The 25,453-nt window shown below is 42.9% G+C and overlaps 1 protein-coding gene and 1 long non-coding RNA gene across 3 annotated transcripts in view; one reads left to right on the plus strand and one right to left on the minus strand.

Annotated features, from left to right (window-relative positions):
* LOC142572781 (uncharacterized) overlaps positions 1-15,890 on the plus strand; it is a 37,103-nt gene extending 21,213 nt beyond the window's left edge. For both annotated transcript variants that reach the window (XM_075682133.1, XM_075682132.1), the window contains 3 exons: positions 3,798-3,864; positions 11,198-11,284; positions 15,659-15,890. In XM_075682133.1, the coding sequence (XP_075538248.1) occupies positions 3,798-3,864; positions 11,198-11,284; positions 15,659-15,801 (297 nt within the window). In that variant the 3' untranslated portion in view covers positions 15,802-15,890. The remainder of the gene's footprint in view (positions 1-3,797; positions 3,865-11,197; positions 11,285-15,658) is intronic.
* Positions 15,891-20,974: 5,084 nt separating this feature from the next.
* On the minus strand, positions 20,975-25,052 carry LOC142570999 (uncharacterized). Its single transcript, XR_012825732.1, has 3 exons — positions 24,967-25,052; positions 23,580-23,711; positions 20,975-21,518 (listed from the first exon to the last, which is right to left on the minus strand). It is a non-coding gene; the product is annotated as an uncharacterized LOC142570999 (long non-coding RNA).
* Between the last annotated feature and the right edge of the window lie 401 nt (positions 25,053-25,453).

The raw sequence follows: 25,453 nt of genomic DNA on the forward strand, positions 1-25,453 counted from the left end.
TCCCTTATTATCTCTTCAAAAGTATCGTTCCTTTTGGTCAGTCACCGTTTGTTCTGCGGCAGAAATTTGATGTCATTAAGTTGTGTTATCTCCTCTTGAGAAAAATGATTTCGTTTGTAATGCTCCTTTGTAGGCGATGCAACTGCCACATCTTCGACAACTTTGTTAATTCAACACTTTACGGCTGAAGTACTCTGGGGCCTCGGTTGGGGTCGGTTCCTTTTTAGCTGGAGCGAGAATTGCACAGTTTAGAACTATTGGATCTACTCACTGTATCGCGTAAAACAAACACAAATATATGAACAGAAAGGACACAAGCGTAACACAACACAGCTGCTCGTATATTGCCCATACGACACTACTTAACCTCTCGTAGTTGCGAGCAACCCTTTTAAACAAGAGAACACAGAAATCGATGACAAAATCTAGGGAGTCATCAATTCCATATCATCAAATAGCAAACGGCACGTTCTTTTCCTATTCGCGCTCCCCACCGGCGATATCAGCCAGCACAAGAATGTGTACTCACCGGCTTTTCAGGGGCTTTCAAAATGCGTCGAACACGGTCGGACAACTTCCCGGTCGTAGCCGTATTGTCTGCCCGGTCTGGTCAAAACCATCCGGCGTGACGCACCTCGAACGTATCTAATCGCCGTCTTTTGGCTTCCAGCGTTCCCGCCGACAGCCTGCTCCCACGTGCTTCGCATATTCGCTTTCTTAGGAAACCTGTTTGAAATAAAAAACAATGAATATCAGATGTGAAACTAGGGGCAGATTGCCAGCTGTCAGCGCGCGTTGCGAAACGCAGATAAGTTTTCATGAAGCTTAAAATGTGCTACTTTCAAGTAAACTTAATCCCAGAGTCCTTTTTCGCTGGATTTGCTGCGTAACCACTGCAACGTCCGGACGCCACCACGCTGACTACGCACCCCAGCTACCGTGGCGGAAGGGGCATTTTCTGCCTATGGCAGGGTGGCGGTGCGCGGTTTAGCTCAGGGGTGCCTCCTCCGCTCCCCAGCAAGTTTTACATTTAAACCTCATTTGTACCTGCAAGCAGGCTAACCGGTAGTCGCAGGTCCTTGCTCGACCAATAGAGAACGTTTGCTCCTGATGACATCACCAGATTCATCCTGGTGACGTCACTACGAGAGCTGGGGATACTAGAAAGTCCCAGAGTGGAGCACGGGGTTGTTTTTTGACCTTGCGGCACTCTCATGGCGTGTAGCGCTTCAGGCTTTGGTATCGTTCATCTTGAAGGCATTCTGAAGTTGATACGCGTGTTTATTTGAAATGTTAATAAAAAGTTTGGAGATGGTTTAGGGGCCCTTTAAGTAGATTTTCCTTCTGATGCATCTTTTTTAAAGTGCAGCTTTGATTTCCTTTACCCTTCGCACCCCCTCTGAGGTTTTGTTTAAATGCTCTGTAATGCGCAACTTATGTAGCACTTATTGTCAACCAACAAAGTATAGAGTCAGTGATGGCAGCTATGTTCGGCGTAATCAAATAATTAACTACCGGCTTGAGAACGCACCATCGTTTTTGCGATCGCAGGATGGATAGCACGGTTCGCTGCGCTGCCAAAGCAAAATCATGCCTAACCAGTAAGGTCATGAAACATTATCAGTCCGTTTCGTTCAGCCCCGCACATCATTCTTGTTCTCAATACATAAAACAAGTAATAATCATTTGTTAAAAACCGAACCGTGTTGTTCTGTCACCAAAATCTGCACCATAATGACGAGATTGGCGGGGTTCCCGAATTCATTAAAGCCCAGCGAATAGTCGACGAGCTAGATTTTATTGACATTTGGTACCCACTGCTCCAAGACACAATGAATGCATCGTGAATGTTTCACGAATTGTGCTTTATTCTTTGGAATTCTACAGTGGTGCACGTTATAAAGTACGCTGGGCCTTTATGGAAGAACAAAACGCTGGCCCTGGAAGGTATTTTTTGCATAAACGGTTACAGCGAAAAGTAGAACGTAACATTACGCAGGGTGCCTGCTTATCCATCTGATAGCAGTGAGTTAATTAACTTTATGTCAGAGATAAAGACTTTCGTTCCGCACGCAAAATTAGCATTTTTACTATAAATATTGTTACAAGCAATTCCCGCATTCTGAAGAACGTGCTCACCAGGCTGACGAAGAGGACCTTCGAAGGGCTCATTCGTGGTTGTGGTTATTCTGGCGTCTTGGTTTCTACTCCTGTGTAGATATATTGCAAATGTAATTTTGCCTAATCTTTATCAACGTCACCTTTTTGATGGAAGTGCGGGGTAACAACTCATTACGACGGAGCTCTGCAGCCGCGGTCGCTTGGATTTGTTGAAGAGCAACTGTCTTTCCTGGCGTTGGCTACTGGCGCACGCTAGTCACGACAACGTCATGATGAGTTGTATCAACGGGTGGCTTCCTTAGCAATGTTTCCAGCTATCAGTGTAACCCTCGGGGCGCGTGTGCTGTGAAGGCCTCACTAAATGTTTCGAAAGACGCAAACACTGACCTCATATTTTATTGAGGAATTGAACTTGGTACCACAGCACTCTAACATACGCGAATGTAATGCATTTTCTTGACCTGTGTCTCGCGCTCTTAATATATACTATGAATGTGTGCCAATAAGGCAAAATCTATATGCTCCACTACGCAGCGCGGCGGCGTAGAGCACGGCCAACATGACATACGTTGTTCGGGTTATATTTGCTGGTTTATTAACAAGACAGAGCGCCTAAATTGTTTGTACTAGTTGTTTGAACGCGAAAGGTTGGAAGCTATCGTAAGTATCAGCCAATCTCGTTGACAAGCGTGTGCCGCCACCTGCTTCAACAGATTATCTTAAAATGAGGCTCGAAAGCACGGAATATCAAAACCTGCGCAACCGGAGCAGTTGTTACAGTTCCTTCACTGGAAATTAAAGCAATAATTCCAATTTGTTAACCGAGTCATGCACTTAACCTTTACTAGATCAATAGTAAAGCATCCCAAGAGGAATCTTTTCTAAGTGGATGAATCGAACAAGGTAAGAAAATGCAAATCAAGGCGCCTCAAGGTTCAGTCTAATCTGGTACTACCATATGGATAGCATTACCAAAGTTTTCTGTTTCCTTGAATTACCAGCAATGACTTAATGCTGAAAACAAAGGAAACTGGCTCTTTTTCTTTGTTTTGAAAAGCTTCTTCAATGTTAATAGGATACTACTTATTGCTCTGAGGGAAAGCTTTAAGCCTTGACGATAGCTATACCGCTTTTATGTGCTTATTTGTCAACAACCATGAAATAAAACTCTTTACCTTTGCAAGTTTCAAATCGAAACATTGTCAAACTTTTTTAGATAGTCACAGTTAAGCTTTTTGATATTGACAATAAACGTTTTCCTTAATACAGGTGCGTGTATATGTGGGGGAAGGGGGGGGGGGGAACATTCGACAAAAATCACCATTGTGGAAGGACGAAAATTGAACCATGTGAAACAGGCTTTAGGACTCCTTTCAACGCCAGTCCGGAGTGCGGTATCCAGTGTTGAGGCGATTGGCGCACTGCCGTAGTTCTTGTCCGAGTAAAAGACGACGTTTCGTTATAGCCTCCAAAATTGTGCGATTTATCTTTAGATGAGTACGAAGGTTAATGCGCTGCTCATACCACTCGGTATGAGAAACAACACACGAGCTACTATCCAGTACATTATGGCAATCAAGCCGTCACGTACTGTCTTGTGGCGAACTGAACATAATCCCAAATCCAATTATTTTTATGCATGTCTTTTTCAAACAACATTTTCTCGATCATTGCAGGCGAGATATTTACTTCTATGTCCGCCCCGGCGATGCCCTGGCCAGTTCCTTTTCAAGGACAAAAATGGTGAATATATTGCTGCGGTCAAGAAGAAACGCATTGTATAACTAGGGGCTGTTATTAAAGAAAGAAACAAAATAACGAGAAGAAATGGCGCTGCCTAATAGCATCTTATTAAAGGACTGAACATGGCTTTAAAGAAATGGCAAATTTAGAGCGAAAGGTCAACGTTCCGCTAAGGAGAACTGAAAAGAAACCGATAAAAAAGCGTACCAAATTTGTGGAATTGATGACAGATTATTCAGTGAACGAAGCAAGCAAGTCTGGCTATGCTTATAAAAAAATGAAAGGTGACAAAAAAGCAGCACTTTGTATCCGAGGCACCATTAGCGACGCAGAGTTTACATAGAGGGGGCGTGAGTTTTTATTGCAGTAAGTACATATTGTCTAATTATCTGCTGATGTAAGTGTAGGCAGCAGTGCACCTTACAAAAAAAATGCCCCTTTTTTATTGATTGCTTAGCCAAAAACACCTCTGTAATAAAACAAGGTTTCACGCGTTGTAAGACAAAGTGTCGCAAGATGTTGCTACCAGCTTTGTCGCTGGCGTCCACATTTTCCGTAATCGGGCACATCCCTAAAGAGTAATATGTGTGTGGACAAATTAAAGCGTTCTGGTATTCGCTGAAATGAATATTTCGCACTCAGTCCATAGTTGTTGCATTCTGGAACGCTTGAATCTTGGGTACTATCGTGATTATCACGTTATAGCACGCATTGAGATAAACAAGGAACTAAAACGTCTTTGGTCATCGCAGTATGTTAAAACAGAAGGATAATAGCGTACCGTATACTGCACTTTCCGTACGATAACTTCGCACTGCTGCTCTCTAATCTGGTAAAAGCCCGGCATAAGTCACATTCGTGTTAAATAAACTTGGTTGGATGCTTGTATTTGAACGACGAAGCAGGTTACGCCCCAAAGCTGGTTAATTCAACCTTCCGAAATCATGCGGGAATCTGCTGATCTGAAGACCCAGTATTATGTTTTTTCGTGCAATAACCATCCACCTAAAGTTGGCTCATACCTTTGTAGTGATGATCTCTATGATTGTTATTTTTTTTCCAATAACCATTGTTGCGTGGAATTAGCCGGCGGATGTGATGTACGGGCCCACCGTACGCCAAATCACCACTGATCGCAATCGCCTTCATGGTGCCTGCCGGTTATGTTTAAATACACATTAAAGATCAAGTAAACAATAAAACACGCGTCAATTTGCATTGGTTAGCGTTTGTTTTTACGAGCCATTCCTTACGCCAATTAGCGACGACGTCAAGGTCAGAGAGCCCTCAATTGAAATTTTTACCATGTTTTTCGCCGCTCTATAGTTAACTGAATGATAAGTCAACAGATGAATGCTGAAGAATTTTTACATGATCGCAATATGGTGACGTGCTTAGAGAATTGAAGCCTGAGTCAATTGAATCGCAGTTACACGGATCAAAATCGGCGGATTCCTACTAGCTCAAATACTTCACAATTTAAACCTGTGGTTAGCACTTGCCAAGTTTCACCTTTCCTTATCTTATTGGCCTGTTCCTTTGTCTTTCAAACCAGGAATTGTTGATTGATACATTAAAGGTTTATTTTAAGTTTCAATAAAGCACTGAATTGATGAAGCCAGAATTGGGGGACGCTAATGACACCAACATAGCGAAAGGAATTCGCAGCTTCAAGCTCATTATTCCCGGGGTTAGCTGTGAGCGCTGCATATAGTTAGGGAATATTGCTTTTCCCCCCAATTTTCTCATGCAATACAAGACATGTAGTAGGTGTCCCCATTGTCTTCTGTCTGATAAACTAGAAACTGACTTCACATTTTTAGAAATGCGCACATCCGTCATACGTGCTTGCGAAGTTTCGTTCGTGCCGTTAATCACCGCGTTATACAAGTTCTGTACACATGTATTTACGCGTCTCGGGACAACACAACCTGACACTGGCTTTCCACGTACGACAAATGGCGTTCTGGAGTGCATAATTTGCAATATAATATGCTGGGAACGCTTTAAGCGGTATATTATTATTACAGGCGATTAAAATTCCTACTGTGACTGCTCGACAGAAAGAGCTTAGCTAGAAATTTTACTGGATTCTGTGAGGCCGCGCAAACTGTGTACGTTCTTGAGATTGCGAGCAGCGCTAGTAACGTAAAGCTAGGGCCCTATAACGAAGAACTATTCCAATCTGCTTTTATTCCAATCTTCAGACGTCAAATTTACGTAACCGCCGAAGCAAGCATCGGGCGGTGACTCCCAGCGGTGTCTTAGCACGCAATCAAATGCTCTCATCGTTTATAGAAGGTCACATTTCTTTGCTTTGCAAACGAATAAAAGTGCCTACATTTAGCGGTTTTTCTTATCTGATTGGCTGCCAAGAGGCGAGGAGCCCGATCAAGTGGAGAGGCTTCCCGTAGGGCGTTGCCAACGCTGTGAAAGTAGATATTCGGATGAGGAAGGTGTTTATGGCGTCTGCGATTGGCCCTCTTCCCCTTACTTAGCTCACTGTGGCTGATCGAAAATCGAGGCGATGTGCAACGGAAGGTAAAGAATGCCGTTAAAACGGATCATGTCATAGCAGACGCTGAAACGTTTGTCATGTGTCGTCACAAAAACCACGATAGCTTCCAATCTGACACGACGTGACATGACGAACAAAATTAAAATAAGTATTTCTGACTCGACGCATTTTCGCAATTAACCCTCTGTTATTGGTCAAAAGGTTTCAAGCTGCACCCACAGCCCCTGTCTGTCACTCGATACCACATAACCACAAAAGCTCATTGTGTCAAAGTGACGTGTCCACGTTAATGGGACACTAAAAGTTACTATGAAGTCAAGTTAAAGTGATATAGCAATGCTCTAGAACGTCTAAGGCGTCAATGTAATCACGAACAGAGCTTTAGTAACCAAGAAATTGGGGTAAATGCGTAACACGATTTGAGACCCCCCAGTGACATTCGGGTACTAGCCCGATAACGAAGGCACTCCTCATCATAATTTATGTCACTATTACTAAACTACTCGTATTAAAAAGATAATTTCATTAGATTATAAGACGGAAGAAAATGCTACTTGTCTACTTCTATTCGATTCTAAGAAAAAATAACATTTTGACGTTACCCTTGAGTAGTATGGGTGGTCGAAAGGTTTCGTTTTCGCTCGACTCTGCGCCGCGCGCGCTTTGGAGTTCTAGTTGTTTCATTATCGCATCGTGCTGCGCTGGTTCTGCTGGCTCGCGAAGCTTGCATTTGAAACAAGCAGCGAGAATTCCACGTCCATGTGATGTCCTGGGATGCGCGAAAGATCCGCGAAACTTGGCCAAGTGCAGTTGCAGCGGCACATCCAACGTTACTTATCACTGTGTGCCAACGAGTGAACCTCTCCGTTCGAAGTGGTTAAGTGCCGTACCTCTGCCACAGCGCGTTGGCAAAAAGCCGAAAAATCGCATAGTGTACTCGCTGAACTTCTGTCCAAAGGACTACGAGTTCAACGCCGACTTACTGAAGCCGTGCGGAGCGCCTTTCAAGGCAACGCTTTCCCGTAGCGCTGTTCCGTCGGTCTTGCCTGCATTCTCCGAAGTGCAAGAACAACTGCAGGTCGAAGACGGGGCGATGAGTGTGGCATTTGGTTTTCACGAAAGAAAAGCTAGCAATGTGCGAATATGTACAGCCATGACATGCAGTTGCCGTCGTAGTAGCACGAAACGACGCCGGCAGCGCGAACCCTCAGCAGCAGGTCACGTTCATCAGAGCTTAAATCGCTGAAGTCGAGTCCAGCATCGCGAGCCAATGTGTCGTTGTCAGGGTCGTCCATTGCAACGAGGGTCGAAGTTGGCGTCATAAAATAAAGAACCAGCTTATCGTCGCACGCTTTCCCTTCCGCTAGCTACCATAGTTTTGCTTTCGTGCTGCTGCCGGCTCTGTCTCGGCTCTGTTTCTGGCCGCGCGTTTGCGTTTTGCACAGAAAAGTCGTAGCCCCGTCTGCGGGCGCCGTTTTACTCATAGACGGCGCAACGTCACTATGAGGCCATGACGTCACCACTCTTCAATCAGAGAGTGGACGATTTGAACTACGCTAGAGGAACGCGGATGATTCAGAACGCATTTTCTCTTAAAATAAATCTCCTCTTCGCATGAAACAAGCATTGCGAGGTTTCTTAGATGGTATTTCGACAGTCCACGTTGGCTTAATATTAAGCTTTAGTGTCCCTTTAAATATGCATTAATATGCTGAACAAAACTGGATTTTTTTCGGAATACCCACAGGCTGCCCCGTTCCGAAAGCAATAGAAGATAACTGCCGTCGATCGCTCAGGCGCTGCTACTCGCACACGCCGGAAAGTACGGGTATATTTGCGTACAACAAGAGATTCACATGGCAGTATAATGTTATCGAACCCTTTCAGCACGTATGCACATCCCTGTGCCAAGTCTTCTTTGTTGAGGATGTGTTATAGTGGCATTTGTAACGGTCCGTTACACGCCGCAGCGATTTTAGACAAGCCATCGCAAGCTAAGAGACAGCGAACCAATCGCAGACGCCGGCACGTCCTTCTTCATCCGTTTATCGGTTTTCAGTGCACTAGCTAGGCCCCCATTGAAGCCCTCTCCACTAAAGCCTCTTGTCAGCCTCGTATTGTCAGTCAATTAGATAAGAAAAACCGCTCAATGTAGGCAATGTTATTCCTTTTCAAAGCAAATAAAAGTGGCCTCCGATAAACAGGGAGAGTGTTTGATTGTGTTGTTGAGGCAACGCTGCCGGTCACCGCCCACTGCTTGCTTCGGCGGTTGCGTAAATTTGGCGTCAGGAGATTGTAATAAAAAACATATTGGAAACAGTTTAGATTATAGGGCCCCAGGCAATTTCTTGACAATATTTCACTCGTGTACTAAGAATAACTACTGAAGAACAGGTCGTCTTTGATGAACGTTGTAGCGTAGCGCTTTGAATTGTTCCGTCACACACGGCAGTAGCCTGTTCTAAATTATTTAGCCTAACAGATATAGAATTCCCGAGGTAAGAATTTTGTGATTTCTAGCCAATAAAACACTTTTCCAATTAGCACCCCTGCCTACTCCCTTTCCTGCCTCTTTCTTCCTCCCAAGCAGATTTACAAACATCCCTACTGACAAATACCTTATTTTAACTCGAACTAAAGCGGTGGGTCTATGTCGCGGCATCATATAATAGTAAATTGGAAATCGACAATCGTTGTTTTAAGCAACGGCTGCACCTAGTTTTATCTGTTATGTTGAATTTAGAAGAAAAGGCTATAATGTAGGTATTTCAGAAACTCAGCTCTTTATTTAGGCTACAAGATTTTTTAACAAAAATGCGTAAAAATAACAAAATTTATAAAAGCAGAACGAAGTATACAACTCTATACGGTAGCAACTAAAAACAATATTCAAGTTCTGTAAACTGCACCTAATATTACATGTACTGGGGATACATGATTTTTCATGCGCCACCCTGAAATAAACAATAATTTGTAAACATGCCCTTTGGTAAACCGTTTCAAGCTTTGTACCAAGTTCGCATAATTTGTAAGTTCGTACATAGATCTTTTCCACGTTATTTGCTCCAACGGATGCTGTTGATAGAAATGCGAAATTTCTTTTTGGTGCTGAGTTATCGATTTGTAAACTTCGTGCTTACTTTCAAGTTTACCGATTTCCGACAATTGTTCCGGAAAATATCGTGCCAAATATCAAACGTTTTTGCGGCACCACTCCAAGTTTCTCTCCTAAGTGGAAGAAGTTTTATTCAAATTGGTTCAGTGGCTTTCTCATAAATACTTTCCTGCGTTTCAGATGCATTTGAGTACCCGGCATCGGAGATAGGTCCGAGCTTAAATTTCTTCTTAAGCAATGAAACACACCCTTTCTATACAAACCCATGAAACAGAACGCTGACGTACGCTAGCTCGCAGACACAGTGATGCACAAATAAAAAAAGAAAGGCACTGAAGAAAAAAAAATTTCAGGGAAACTTCTCGGGAGCCGTTATCTCGACTAGACACCTTATCTAGCATGCCGACGATCTCTTTGGTCGGAGGTATGGCAAAATCATTCTGTGATTGCCAGTCGAGCAAGTAGCTGGTGATCTCCGTGGTAAGCTTGACACCAGGTGCACTCATTTGCAAGTATAGAGATAAAGTGACAGCCTCACAGTGCTTCTTTTTATTGTATTCTCTTTAGTTGTGTGTTCTCGCATACGTTATGGAAAGAATTGCAAATTTTTAGAGTCGGTACTTTTTATAGTTATAATTTTTGTAGTCTTGGTGAAAAAGGGAAGGTGAAGAAAGTATCCCTACTTCAGGGGTTTGGCGCCAGGACGTTCCCTCGGCACGCCCTCTGCCGCATGTACTGCCTCTTGTTTGTGAAGCACGACTTCATGTTACACCGTGTGACATCCTTCGCCAGAATATGTAACAATATAAGGTTACGGGTAGACACTGGACCCTCACGTGTACCCTGATGTTGTTTTCCCCACATTCCTCTCGCGTCTCCTATAATCCCGGTTTACCGCATAGCTGTGTCCCGCCGACGTGCCGTGTAGTTAACAATAGTACGAGAGATTACGAAAGTGTTGGGCTGCTAACGCCACCTAACGGCAGGGTTACTAGGGCGGTAAAGGAAGTAGCCTGTTTCCCTTTGGCTTGGGGCCGGTGGCGCGCGGAAACCGGTGCGCTCGCTGGCACGCGTCGTACGACTGTCCTGCAAAAAAACTTCAAACCGGGGCACCGGAATGAAATAACACGATGGTTCGAACGCGCCACCTTTAGCGGGCCTGTACACGTAAACGATTTGGCGTTGGAGTTCGGCATGGGGCGAAGATATTCCTTCAATATTATTCAGTTAGTTGGACTTGCTCGCTTTATCAACGCCCATCAGAATGCTCTATTGGTAGTAGTTCGGCTGGCTTGGTTCATGTATACAAGGCGCAATAAATGCCCTTTTAATTGTTCCCGCTGCTACGTCGCCGTTCCTTTGTCCCAAGAGCACGTTTCAGACTTCACACGTTTAGCTCTAAGTGGCGATAAGTCTTGATGCAGCGAAGGACTCATGCTTGTGGCGCTCCAAAATGTGGCACCCAATTATTTCTTTACCTTCCCAAATCCTAGTAAACGCACTATACCAATATGCGAACCAGTGGTTTAAGTAATGCCTGGTGCCAACGCCAGCGCCGAATTTCCGATTCAACCAATAGCCATCGTTGGGCGCCGCGTGAAGCAGCCTAAACTCGTCACAGGTTCGAGCTGCACATACTGCCTACAGAAAACCGTCTGGATATATAAGTGCGGCATTTAACCGTCTCCATCTCCTTGCAGCTGATGGGCCTCTTCAAGAGGGTACAGTATTCTACTCTGACTACAAGGACTGTATCGTGGCGGCTTTGCCTTACGGAAATTCACAAGGTAAAAGACAGCTACGCTGCTAATCACCTACTGCCTTAGGAATACCTGTTAGAGCGCACTTCTTGAGCAGCCAGGATTCAAATGAAACGCTATCAGAAGAACGAATAGCATTCCAGTGAATGCACCTGCGGTTTATAATGTATTCTGTCATTTGATTCATGAAATGACCCTAACATTTAAATGAAGCAAGTACATGAATACAAATTGCGACTACACTGCAACGGCACTTAAGCATTATCTTCATTTTATTACCCAACATCGACTATGTTTGCTTGAATGCACAACCTGAAATTGCCTCGCTCGTACCTGCGGGCAGCTTAGCAAAGAAAAAAAAAATGGTGCCAGTAGGACCACGCCAACAACGACACAGTGACTCACTCTTAGTATACGTGGAGTATTTGTGGAAAAATTCATATGTATATATACTACTTTTTCTTGCTGCAAGAGAGAGATAGCATATGATAAATTAGAGGTATGGAGGTTAACCAGGACTGAGCGCGGTTAGCTACCCTACACTGAGGAAAGGGAAAATTGGACAGAAAGATTAAAAGAAGAGAAAGTCGAGTGGGTATATTTGCAAAGTGCGAGGAATGCTAACGCACTAAACAGATGCTGTCATCTTTTTACGACAATATTTTATAACAGTAAAACCCCATGGGTTACATCGACATAGGCTGCCTCGTAACTATAGCCCTAAAGAGAAAGCACTGTGTGTTTAATTCCAAAAATTCTAGACCATAGCAGAAGCAGCGGCAGTGTTACTTGCGAGAAACGTCGACAAGCTGCTGACAAGTACTTCGTAGCGAAGGCCTATCAACGCGCACTGGGACGATTGCACCGATGAACACAATTAGAAGCACTTACCTCTATATATTCTTATTTCCAGCTTATCGCTTTAGTTTGTTATGTCTTCGTGACACGTGAACGTGATAGACTAGCAAATAGTTCTATTGTAACAGGCACTGTTTCCTTTATCAATACCAGCTTTGTCTCTGAAAACTCGGGGCAGGGCAGCAGCCGCATGAAGTCAAGCTTTCGGAATGTCTACTAACTAACGACCTCAGTCTAAACCTCACCTTAGTATTAAGTATAAGTCCCGAATTCCACGTCGACTACATCGGAAACGAATCTCTCAAGACAATAGCACTTTCTTGCAAGTAGCCAAAGCAGGCAAGATTCTGAGTAGGATACGTGCATTGCGAGATTCCTTGGTAATAACTCAATTTATTTATTTATTATTTTTTATTTATTTATTTATTTATTTATTTATTTATTTATTTTACTACGAATACTCTGAATTGCCGAAACTTCCAATAGGGAAGTGGGGTTACAATTGAAGAAATAATTGAATATTCAGGAAAGAAAGGTGGCTACATTATACAAGTGTTAAACAATTGAAGAACACTGGAAAACATTAATTATAGGAAACCTTTAAATTTACATGATATTAAAGTAGTATAGTACAGTAAACCGAAAGGTAGAAAACTACAAAAAAAAAGAAAGGTAAGCACCAGCCACTTATGATAGACCAGATGCGCACATAATGTAAGGTGGCCAGTGAATGTGCACCATGCGAACAGATATATATATATATTTATTTCAGATGTATATAATATGTATTGTAGCACGAAAAATAAATATATCAGGCTAGTACCTCAAGAAAAATAATCAAACAAGCATTTAAAAAGAAACATACTGCCGGCGACAGATTCAACAGAAGCCACCAGGTGGCTCTAGTCTATAGTTGTGAGTGGTATAAAAAAATTAGTGAAAGTCTTCGTACTGCAGCGGATGTAGACGGCTTTATTTTTCTGGTCAAACCGAGACATTGGGTGTTCAAATGAGCTGGTCTCTCAAATACATGTAAATTTTGTGGAAAAGACAAAGAGGGAAAGCCTTTCGGCGTAATGACAGCGGCGGCAATGACAAGCTATTCTTCATTGGGGCTACGCTAGCTGTGCGCTTGTATTTAGGAAGGATAAAGCGAGTTGCCTTATTCTGGACAAGTTCAAGGGCTTAAGATAGGCGAGCTTGGTTAGGGTCCAAGATTGAAGCTGCATACTCTAATTTTGATCGAACGAGTGTCTTATAGGTGAGTATTTTTAGAGAGGCAAGTGCTTTACACAAGTTTCTCCGAAGATACATTAACATACGGTTAGCATTACAGATTATCGAGTGAACGTGAGGTTTCCAAGTCAGCAGAGATGAGAACACCTAAGTCCTTATAGGAAGATACCGTCTCTACTGAAATATTGTTTAAATTGTCAGATGGAGGCGAAATGTTCGCACGTAAAACGCGCATCAGTTTACATTTGCTAAAGTTGAGTTCCATTGTCCCAGATTTACGCCAAATTGTGGCAGAATTAAAGTCAGCTTGTAAGGCCTGCTCGTCACTGAGGTCGCGGATTTTGCGCTAAAGAACGCAGCGTTTGCATATAAGTGCATTATGAAGGCACTTTATTGGGAAAGTCAGTAACATATATTAGAAAAGTAACGGACCTAAAACAGAACCCCGAGGAACACCAGATGTCACCGCAAATAGTAGTTAATCGTGGTCGTTAATAGTAACATCCTGAAAGGGATTCGTATGAAAACACTCGAGCCATAGTAGCAAATCAGTATCCAAATTAAGTAAAGATGGCTTATACATTAGTAAATTATGACTTACTTTGTCAAACGCCTTTGAAAAATGAAGAAAAACACAATTAGCATGGAACCCTGATCTAGCCTAGCATGCAGTGAGTGCGTGAAATGCAGAAGTTGCGTTTGACAGGAAAACGAGCGTCAGAAGCCATGCTGTGATGATGTGAAAAAGTCATTACTTTCAAGAAAGGTAAAGAGCTGGGAGTATAATATATGCTCCATTATTTTCCACGGAATGCTAGATAAGGAAATGGGTCTAGACTTTAGTGGTGAAAGTCTGTGACTTCATCCATATATCAAAGGCACCTTCCCGGTTGTCCATTGCTGGGCTAAGGCACCATTGTCCAAGGAGTGCTGAAATATTTTGCCAGGAAGATGGAGCTGTAGACCTTTCTTTCTTTTAGGAATTTTGAGTTGATGTTATCGGGCCCACGAAAAAATAATTTTAACGAATCAATTATGTTCACAATGCCTACATAATCATTAAGAATAGGAAACATCGGAGAGCAATCATGATTAGAGGCATTAGGATTGTCAACTTCCAAAACTGAAGAACAAGAAATGCTATTAAACACGTTGTTAAAAACTAGAGGGCAATCCTTTTGCAAAACCGGCTGGCCGGATTCGTCACAAAAAGAATTTATCGCATTTATCTTTGGTATTAAGAATGTACCAGAACTGCATATTTGGTAATGCGTCGACAAAGAAATGCTCTTTAATAGCGCAAAAGCCTTTAGCGTAGTCTGTGGGTACAGAAAAATACGAATCTCAGCGAGCATCTGTTTGCCGTGACTTAGCCAGACGAAATAGGCGCTTTTTCTGAAAAAGCAGACGCGCATGAGTTCGGTTATGCCGTGGTGCTCTAGCATTAGTTTGAATATTCTTCACAGATATATATGTGTTGATAAGCTCGTTAATTTTTGAGCAAAACAAAACCCAGTTTTCATGAACCGAACACTGCTGTAAGCCGGTCAGATATAACTCTAGATAAGTTGACAGCTGTTCATTGATAATATTGAAATTGGCCCTAGGATAATCATGAATGATTTTTAATTTTGATTGGCTGGTTAGGCTCGGTGGAGCCTTTAAAAAGCGGAGCAAAGCGTGGTCGCTTAGGCCGGGCAGTAAAGTGGTAATAGAGAGGAGTTCGGGGTGAGTAGATAGTCCCACATCTACAGTGTTAGCATAATGTGCGGTACATCTACTTGGGCTGAAAACTAGTTCAGTGAAATTGACACACGCGCAAAGCTCTAAATACCTTTGACATTGTGACGAGAACGGAGAAATTACGGGATAAGCGCCGTCCCAGGAGATGTTGCGAAAATTAAAATCATCTCACAATATAATTGGCTAAGAAGGATAACATGGTAAAATCCTGTTAATGACGTCATGAAGCTCGTCGATAAATTATAATGGAGAATTTAGAGGAACAACTTGATCTTTGGAAAAACATTTCCGACCAATTCGGCGGACGTTTCAATCGCAGTCTTCGGAACTGAACCTGCCATAATTGTAGTAATCTTGCAATGTCCTCTTAGGTTCAAAGTTACACTCTTGTTTGCTCATAAAAATGGTAAACACAGAGACACATTGCCTGATATATTTTTAGAGATAGCTTTCAACAGCTGAGAAACTAAAAAAGAATGTTTATTTGTTCTTGTTCTGCTGTTTAATACCACTTAAGCTGTTTTGTATAATTTACTGTTCCAATTTTGTTTTTTGCCTCCACAGAATGCATGTTGTGGATATCTTGGGAAGCAAAGAACAAGGTTCTTGAGCGTTGCACAGACGAATATGAAGACAAGTGCGAAGACGCTAAACAAACATTTGATGATGAGACCTGCAGCCCTTTTTTTAAAGTCAATGGATCATAGGATTGTTATAGCAATGACAAATGGAGATTATTCATTGCACTACAGCACGTCGCTTGACTAATCTTTGCAAAATAAGTTTCTCACGCTTACATGGTGTCTAGCACAATTCTGTAAAATACCAACTATAGGCACAATTTTGATTGGTCCTCTGGAGGAAACTTTTGAAGCTTTCAACAATAAAATCGCGGCTGAAATACACATTACTGGAAGCCAGAAATCATTGCCAAATCGTATAATTATATTTCTTACGCGTCACTGCAAGCTAAAACAGAGTATTGATACATCATAGCCCAGTTCGCGGTAGTGGCGGAGCGACTGCAGCATCGGGCAGTTATGCTCGGTGACATAGTTTCCATATGAACAAGCCCCACCCTTCTGGAAGTCTTCCTTTTTAAAAGAAATGCTACCGGAGTACGATACAAACCTCAAAGTCAAGCGAAGTAGACTAAGCATATTATTATCGTTCAAACAAACATAACAACAAAAAGAGCCACGAAGTCAAAACGAAGATATTCGTTGGCGGAAAACTAATTTTGATGCGCGGAAAATAGGTATGATTCATAGCAGCTTGCTGCTAACGTCCTCTCTTCCCATCTTGAAGCGGCATGAGCGACCAACGAGAGGGGAGGCTGATGTGTCCCAGGTAAAGCCCCTTAAACTTCGTAAAGTAGCGACACTCTCCTCCTCCGCCTTCACTCCTCCTCATTTCTCCTCTCTTTCACGCTCCCTCCTCAACCGTAGCGTAGCAACGGCGCCAACATGCGCCCCTAGCCACTCCGTAGACGCTTCTCGAGTGAAAATGGTGCTGATGCACGACGCGAGGGCCCACGTGATGCTATTAGGCCAATAGCGACGTGGCGTCGGCCTCGGCCAGAGCGCGCGAGGAGGAGGCGGAATTCTTCAAAGCGTGGCACTACTTTACGAAGTTTAAGGGGTTTTAGTTCCAGGGTAGCTTTGTCTGTATCGGCAACTCCAATTCAAAGTGGGGTGCTAGCGGTTGCGCTATACAGCACTGAAAACAGTTCGCAGTACCTTACGCTGCGACTTCGTATCAGCAAATTGACCACTCACCTTGAGGTACATTTGTCGACTTTGTGGCCTGACTGGTTGGTTAACGGTGCGCTAGAACGTGAGAGTGCATGAGCGCGATGCTTCTTGAACTAGTGTTTGCCGGAATACCGGCCACACCAAAGCTCTATAATGGCTGCACCCATCGGGCTAAAGAAGGTGTTGATATAAGCAGGAGCTCCATATAGCGTAAAATTGGATGGTATATATTTTTGTGGCATCCCCATGTTGTACTTTGTCCACTTATTTTAGTTTCACATTCAAACGGCTAGACAACCTCGTTGCTTGTGTTGTTTTTCCTTTTTCGTGAGATGTAAGTGTCCGTGCTTGTCAGAAAGCGGCGAACAGTATGCATCACACTAAACATTTTAACACCCTTAAGGGTGTAAATCAGTTTGTCGCCAGACGAACACCCTAAGGGTGCTGTTGTCTACACCCTACAGTTGGGGTGCCATTATAGCACCCTAGAGGAAGGGTGTCCAGCAAAATAAATTTAGGGTGTAGGCGTGCAAGTCCATATTAACACCCATCTATGTGGGTGTTGGAAGGGTGTACACCCTTTTATTTCTAGTGTGTATGGAAGGCAGGTTCGGCAGTACACGCCTTTAATTACTACTATGTACAGCGATCCGCGCGTAACTCTCGCGTGTGTCCGAAGGTTCAAGTTCGGCTACCAAACGCACCGTCGAACAGCCGGCCTTGAAGCTTCGATGGGCACACACACACCTATACGTGTGGATCACATGACATATTAGTAATTCACGGTGTATATTGCAAAATCTGCCTTCGCTGCACAAATACAACCTAGCAAATGTCACTTTTGAGCATGTATATCAACACCAACGGTTATCACGATTTCCAGATCCACATAACATGCAACACAGACTGGTACGATATATGCTGCATTTTCAAGAAAAATGTAAATTTATTGCATGCTGCAATACAGAGTACATGATATACATAAATCACAGGAAATATAAACATGCACACTCACCAAACACATCGGTAAGTACAAGAACATGTACATTTCCCACAAAGGTATCTAAAATATATGTATTGATCAAATCTGTTATTAGAGAAGAAACTATGTATAGCGGCACTGAAAGAGCCTGAGTTGACCTCGCAGTGTTTCGGGCCACATAAAGGAATAAATTTTCAGTATAAGGCTCAATGAACGAAAATTCAAGTTTTGATGCCTTGAAAAAAAAAGGGATATTGCAAAGGTGAATTAGGGAAGCAATTGAAATGCAGAGCAAATGCACAAGACACCTGTTATTTTGTAAACTAATGTAATCGCAAAGCCTTATGAAAAGTTTGGATGGTCGATATAAGCATAACTGGCCAACATTTTTCAGACTGAAACAATACTTTCCAAGCGTAGACGTGCTTTAAGTGAGGCTTAAGCCAGCAGCATTATTGCTAATTTTCTCTTTCTAACAAGATTACTTGAGCACGAAAAATATGTAGAATTTTTTAGTGCCTACATAGTTTGTCCTCTGTTGTGAAACGAGAGTTCTCTGTGCTAAAGGTGCTGTGTAGTAGATTTTCTAACTACAATTCCAGTTTCTATAAATTTTTGTCTTGTAACCCGAAGGCACTGGTACATATACAATATGTAGTTTGAAAATAGGTACTTTTCTTACTATAAATCAAGGGTGAATATTCCACATTTACTATTGTGTGGGTGCAAAGTGCAGTAGAAGGCCTGATAAAAGCAGACCACTGTTGAGTAAACGATTTTGCTGAGCATGAAAGGTGGGCAGTGTTTTAGAATACGTAGTAAATTTCTAAATTATTTGCACTTAGATGCAATAATACAAGATTAGGGCTTGCTGTAGCATGTGAGTATGCAAATTAGCAAATATGGTTTAATAAATTAGCCATACTCTGGTTACTAAAAGAACACAGGCAGTCAGGTAAAAGTTGAAGTTAAATATCACACTGTTAACATTTGCCAGCAAATGGTCGTATCAGACATTATAAATATACAAGGACTGCAAGAGACAACAGACTGCACTGACTTCCAATATTTTATTGCGTTGCCACATTGTGTGTATGTATACAAGAGCGGGCATGCGCAGAAAATGACTCATAAAGGGCGTCTAACAGCAAGTCATTGTACTAAGCACCGTGGTCACCTGAAAAAAAAAACAATTTCTATCTCATGAAATACAATACTTCACTAGGGTCAGCGTGATAGAGGGGGCACTAATGCACACACTACCCAGTTTTCTGGTGAAATTTGCTTCTACAATTTCCCGGTTGACCTGTGTCTTGCTAAAACTTCCGTATCTTCAAAGAGGGGCACGCAGCCAGTTCCAGGGCAATGGATGCCGAAGTGGCCTTGAATGGTGTTATGGACGTTATAGGGCACTTTAAACGATCATTTAGGCACCCGCCTGTCCGTCCAACGTATTTACTGCCTCAAAATAGGGGAATATGGCAAACCAAATTCGTTGCACATATCGCATAACGTTTTCTGTGCCCGACAGAGCAAGAACTCTGACGCGATTCAGGCACCTTTACACACTTACAGAGCTTTGCCAGCTTTTCCGGTGTTGAGAAAAGGACTGTGATTCCTGGAGGTTGCCGAATCTTTTTTAGCCTATCGGAGACATCATGCACATACGGTGGCACTGCGAACCGATGTCTTTCAACCGGCTGGTTCCTTGACTGAGCAGGCTCATCACGGTTTGTGCCCCTCAGAAGCTGTTCCGCTATGGCAGAAATTAAGGCCAAAGGGTAGTCAACCCTAGAAAGGCGATCAACCTGTGCAGCAAGACTATGTTGCACCTCGTGTGAGCAAGATTTATTGAGGCTGTTAAGGATGCAAAACTTTTAATACCTCATTTAACGAGGTTTGAGTGTGCAGAGTTAAAGGGCAAGAGTAACTTCTTACTTCTCGGTTCGAAGCACCAGCCTCAGATCTACAAAGCGCGAGGAATCATCAATGGGGACCTCATGCGTTAGTTGTAGAGGTTTTCTTAAACATCTCCAAGACTCCCGAAGCAGCAGGCTCGAAAGCGTGATCAGTGCAATCAATAAATACTAGGCAGCCATTTACAAACCTGCACACTTTGACAGGAGATGCATCTAGGTGACCTTCAATATCGAAATCATGAGCTAGATAAATATCACATAGTTGCGGCGTGAGGCATGATCCTATACAAACAGCATTTATTTGTATATTGTGAAGGATCATGCTTGGCGCCGCCACTGATATTTATCTAGCTAATCATGATTGAAACATTCAAGGTCACCTGGATGCGTCTCACGTTGTCAAAGTGTGCAGGTTTGTGGACGACTACCTGGTATTTATTGATTGCACTGATCACGCTTTAGAGCCTGCTGCTTTGGGAGACTTGGAGATCTTTAAGAGCTGCAGCCTCTAGAACTAACAAATGAGGTCCCCATTGATGATTCTTTGCGCTTTCTAGATCTCAGGCAGTGCCTTGAAAACAAACAGGTGTGCTAGTGCTTTGAACCGAGAAGTAAGAAGTCACTCTTGCCTTTTAACTCTGCACATTCAAAGCTTGTTAAACGAGGTATTGTGTAGTTTTGCCTCGTTAACAGCCTCAATAAATCTTGCTCACATGAAATGCAAGATAGTATAGCTGCACAGGTTGATCACCTTTCTTGGGTTGGCTACCCTTTGGCCTTAATTTCAGCCATAGCGGAACAGCTTCTGAAGGGCACAAAACGTGATGAGCACAGTCAAGGAACCAGCCGGTTGAAAGACACAGGTTCGCAGTGCTACCATATGTACATGATGTCTCCGATAGGCTAAAAAAGATTCGGCAACCTCCAGGAATCCCAGTTCTTTTCTCAGCCCCGGAAAAGCTGGCAAAGCTCTGTAAGCATGTAAACGCGCCTAAATCGCGTCAGAGCTCTTGCTCTGTCGGGCACAGAAAAGATTTTGCGATATGTGCACCGAATGTGGTTTACCATATTCCCCTGTTTTGAGGCAGTAAATACGTTGGACGGACATGCAGGTGCCTAAATGATCGTTCAAGAGTGCACTATAACGTCCATAACACTGTTCAAGGCCACTTGGGCGTTCATTGCCGGGACTGCCGCTGCATGCCCCTCTATGAAGATACGCAAGTTCTAGCGAGACACAGCTCACCCGGTACATTATTGAAGCTGAATGCACCAGGAAATTGGGTAGTGTGTGCGTTAGTTCCCCCTCTATCACGCTGACCCCTAGTGAAGTCTTGTATCTCCACAGATAGAGATTGTGATTTTTTTTCGTGACCATGTTCTTAGTACATTGACTTGCCGTTAGAACACCCCTTGTGACTGCCTTTCATTTTCTGCGACCCCCCCATGACCCCTCTTGTGTATAAACACACTATGTGGCAACGCAATAAAATATTGTTGGAAGTCAGCGCAATGTATGTCATCTCTCGCAGTCCTTGTCCTTCCCACTGTGCATCATTTTTTATACTGCACAGTGAATATTAATTGATTCAAAATTAGAAAAATATAGTACACATCTGAGCTGCAAAAATGCAATTGATGCAGCAAATGACGTTTAGCTTTCCAAAAGAAAAAAAATGTTCACGGTTAACCACGAGGTGCAGGGACTCCATTCTCTGAGCATCTTGACCAATAAATGGCAGTGCATGGCATTGCTGGAATCTTGCGTCCTGCATTAGCAAAATAAGAAGAGAATCATGAGAGTTCAGTCTGTGCAATTACACATGTACACTGTGGAAAATTTGATAAGGCAACAAGCTCCTGAAAGTAACAAATTTAATTAATGTGACTGGGAACAATGCACAGCTCAGGCAACTGGGCAAGACAGGTGAAAGGTAGGAGAAATTTTTATTTTGCAAATTTAGGAATTGCATTTACTGTGAACACTAAACCACTATGTCACTTTGAATACAAGGCACATACAGCAGCAGAAGCAAATAAATTTACAGTAGCCTTTTCACCATAGAAAATAAGAGTGAATTAAATTTAATGACACTACCAATGACATCTCTCAAAAGACATTTGTCGAAGAGTGTGTATGTGACCTTAATATAAATTGACATGAAATCTGCAATATATCTCTGCATTACAGTTTATAAGTACTGCAGCTGAGAACCTTACGGGATATGGCACATTAAGACTGACATGCACAAGACATTAAAAAATGGCTGTTTTTACACATTATTACACTAGGAGACAAAGAGTAGTTTTACAGAGAGTGCACACAAAATGAAAATGAGGGAACCCCCACTGGCATTCTCGTTTGCCCTGCAATGCCTGCATCCAGCCCAACAATCTCCAACTCTCCAATGCAGTTTATTAGACCATTTCTGTATACTGAAATTTATTGTGTATTTCTTAGTTACTAATTTAGTAAGAACTGACATTTCGGCATACTTTCCTTGAAAATTTAGCATGTGCTAACTATTTTCCTTAGAGCAGGCCCCTTTCTTTCAATGGGTTAGCTTGGCGATATGGTGACAAGTAGTATTCCCAAAGATCGTAAGTTTAAATATACTTATGATCCTTCGTCATGCTCCCACTTTTTACTTCATGCTCTAAACTGTGATACCCCTCCTAGGCAGTTTATGTTATTCTGCGAATACATACATGGTCCTTCTTTATGTAGCCTCTCAACTAGAGCCCCAAATTTCTTGTCTCCTAAAAAAATCATCTTTACCACCCGAAATATATTGCACGGTTACCCCTCATTGGGGGGGGGGGGAGGGATTGTATCTAAGTGTTCATATTCAATGAACCTCAGAGCCACAACCATTTCTCATCCTGTGTTGCCACTACCCGCATGAGTCGCTATGGTTGTAAATTGGCTACCCACCCTCTCCCGCCTAAAAGTACATTTCTCCACATGGAAAATCACCACAGCATTGCATTTGATTGAATGAGTCCTGTGCATGTTTTTTTTTTTTCGTCTTGTAATGGCTAGGTTCAACATGGTCAAGTTGTCTGAAAACTGCCAAGCCCCAACCAATACTTTGTGTAGTTTCAAAATTATGAAACATTCATTTTTCAAGACTTGTACAAAATTAAGCATGAGGCAGATTTTCATGATGCAAATGAGGAAAGGTTGTGCTTAGTGACAATGATAGGCCTACTATATCCTGCAAAACTGTGTGAAATGACATATGCTTGCAATATTCATGAGCAGCTAGCTCAGTACAAGAAATAGGCGCAATGCCTGCGGAAATGTTTTTTAACACCCATGAGAGGTCCTAGTTTCTTGTAATTTCTTCAAATCCCTTGCAGTCTAGATTGCAATCCGGCGCATTTTGATATTGTATTTGAAATAAAAACTGCTCAAATTTTAAGGTTTTGAGAATTATACGGGATTAAATTAAAGGTAGCAGAGTAATGCAACGAGCAAATAACAAGCTCATTGCATAGAGTAAGGAAATATTCCTTTCCTGCAAAAACATTGGTAGCAGGAAGGTCATACGAAATTAGCACTGAATGCACAATAAAGAATATCACGCTGGAATGATCCAGTCTGTGAATATTCTTGCACAAAGAAAATCCTCATTATGAAAGGCCATCAAGAAAATGCAAGTGTATGCTTTGGATCAGCAGTCATACCTGCCGTATGCAGTACAATCGACAATATTTAAAAACACACACAACTGCACATAATATCAAGCTTAAGCCGCCAAGGAGCCTCAGAGTTTTAAATTATAACTTGACTTACTATATTAAACTTCACACCTATATCTACTTACAATGTTGTCTTCCCAACTGCTACCTAGAAGACATCAACCATCTATCTGCCTGAAGGCGAACGCAAGTGGCTTGCTCTTGATGGAGGGCACCAAGGCTGGGCATTGTGAAATTGCTGCTATCATCTGCATGACCTGCGAGAAACAACGCTCTATGTTAAAGATAAACAAATGCTATTAGAATGAAAGACAAGATCACTGGCAATGAGCCTCGTTTTGATTTGCACGAGAAAAGCAAAAAATATGGACTTTGTGCTGCTTACTGAAAAAGAAGCAAGCTTCCTTCCAGATGTTGCAGTCATGCATTAACATTGTCACACAGCTGCACGTTTGTATGCTCATATGCTGCTGTCGCTACTCTGCCAGCATGCTTTGCATAGCTTATTATTTCAAGTTATATTGATCATTGTGTTTTCTTCCCAATTTTTGGCAAATAGCACCAGCAAAGAAGTAGCTCACTTACACACACACACTCCCTTGTGAGGAGCGAATTCACATACACGCACGCATGCATGCACGCGCGCGCGCGCACACACACGCACACACAACACACAAGCCTCTACCACATAAGCAACTTCCCACGCTTGGCACACTGCATTTTTTATCCTTTGACACTCCTACTGCTAAGGCATAAAAAAGCCTTCGTGTGACCAACCCCAAACTCCTCAACCTACACTTCCAGCTTAAACACTTTCTCGAGAGACAGGACAAGCCTTCCAGCTTCCCCAGTTCTCCAAACTGTAGTTACGAATTTCAATAGGGCTATAGGCGACAGCTCTCGAAGGGCATGTAAACTACCAGGAGAGACCTAAAGCTTGCATATGATACCTCTAAAGCACAACAACAACACTCCAAATTTTCAAAATTCATTAGAGCTCCTGAGGACAATTGTTATATACGTAGGACGTCTCGAATAACCTGCTGTTCACAATTTCAGCGGTTGTCTGTATCAACGGAAATGTGGGCTAATGGGAAATTCACGTCTTTAACATCAGAATTAGTGTAATGGTGAAACACACTACCAGATTTCTTAATCATTTATTTATGCTCTGGATGTAACGTAATAATAATAATAATAATATTTGGGGTTTTACGTGCCAAAACCACTTCCTGATTATGAGGCACGCCGTAGTGGAGGACTCCGGAAATTTTGACCACCTGGGGTTCTTTAACGTGCACCTAAATCTAAGCACACGGGTGTTTTCGCATTTCGCCCCCATCGAAATGCGGCCGCCGTGGCCGGGATTCGATCCCGCGACCTCGTGCTCAGCAGCCTAACACCATAGCCACTGAGCAACCACGGCGGGTAGGATGTAACGTTCCCTTTAGAATAACAATCAAGGATATCGATTCATCAGGGCAGAGAAGGGAAAAAGGAGGAAGCGTATACCTGACGCCTTCCCACTGATCCTCCTGAGAAACGGCGCCTCATACAGCAGTTGTCCAGGTTGGCTTGAGACCAAACTCGTGTTTCAGGCGGCAACACTCGCTGCACCAAATTGGAAGAGTTTTATTGCGAGTAAAACTACCGGCCTTATGCAATACATATGCACGCACACAAATATACGCACTCTCAAAGCGCAGACACAAAACACGCAAGCGCACATTGATAAACACAAACAAGCACACATACATGCAGGCAGACACGCTGTCACGTGCACGCACACACAGCGACCCACAGAAACAAGCTCACAAAACACGTACGCACTAGACACACGCAAGCACGCCGGCCCATACAAACCGGCATGTACGCGCGCGCGCGCACGCACGCACACAAAGCGAGCTGAGCGCACGCACACACACGAATCGAGCCGAGCGCGAGCACGCACACACGCACAGACAAAACGAGCCGAAAACATGCTAAAGGCGCCCGGCAA

The sequence above is a fragment of the Dermacentor variabilis genome, chromosome 2, assembly GCF_050947875.1.
Source record: "Dermacentor variabilis isolate Ectoservices chromosome 2, ASM5094787v1, whole genome shotgun sequence".
Taxonomy (NCBI): Eukaryota; Metazoa; Arthropoda; class Arachnida; order Ixodida; family Ixodidae; genus Dermacentor; species Dermacentor variabilis.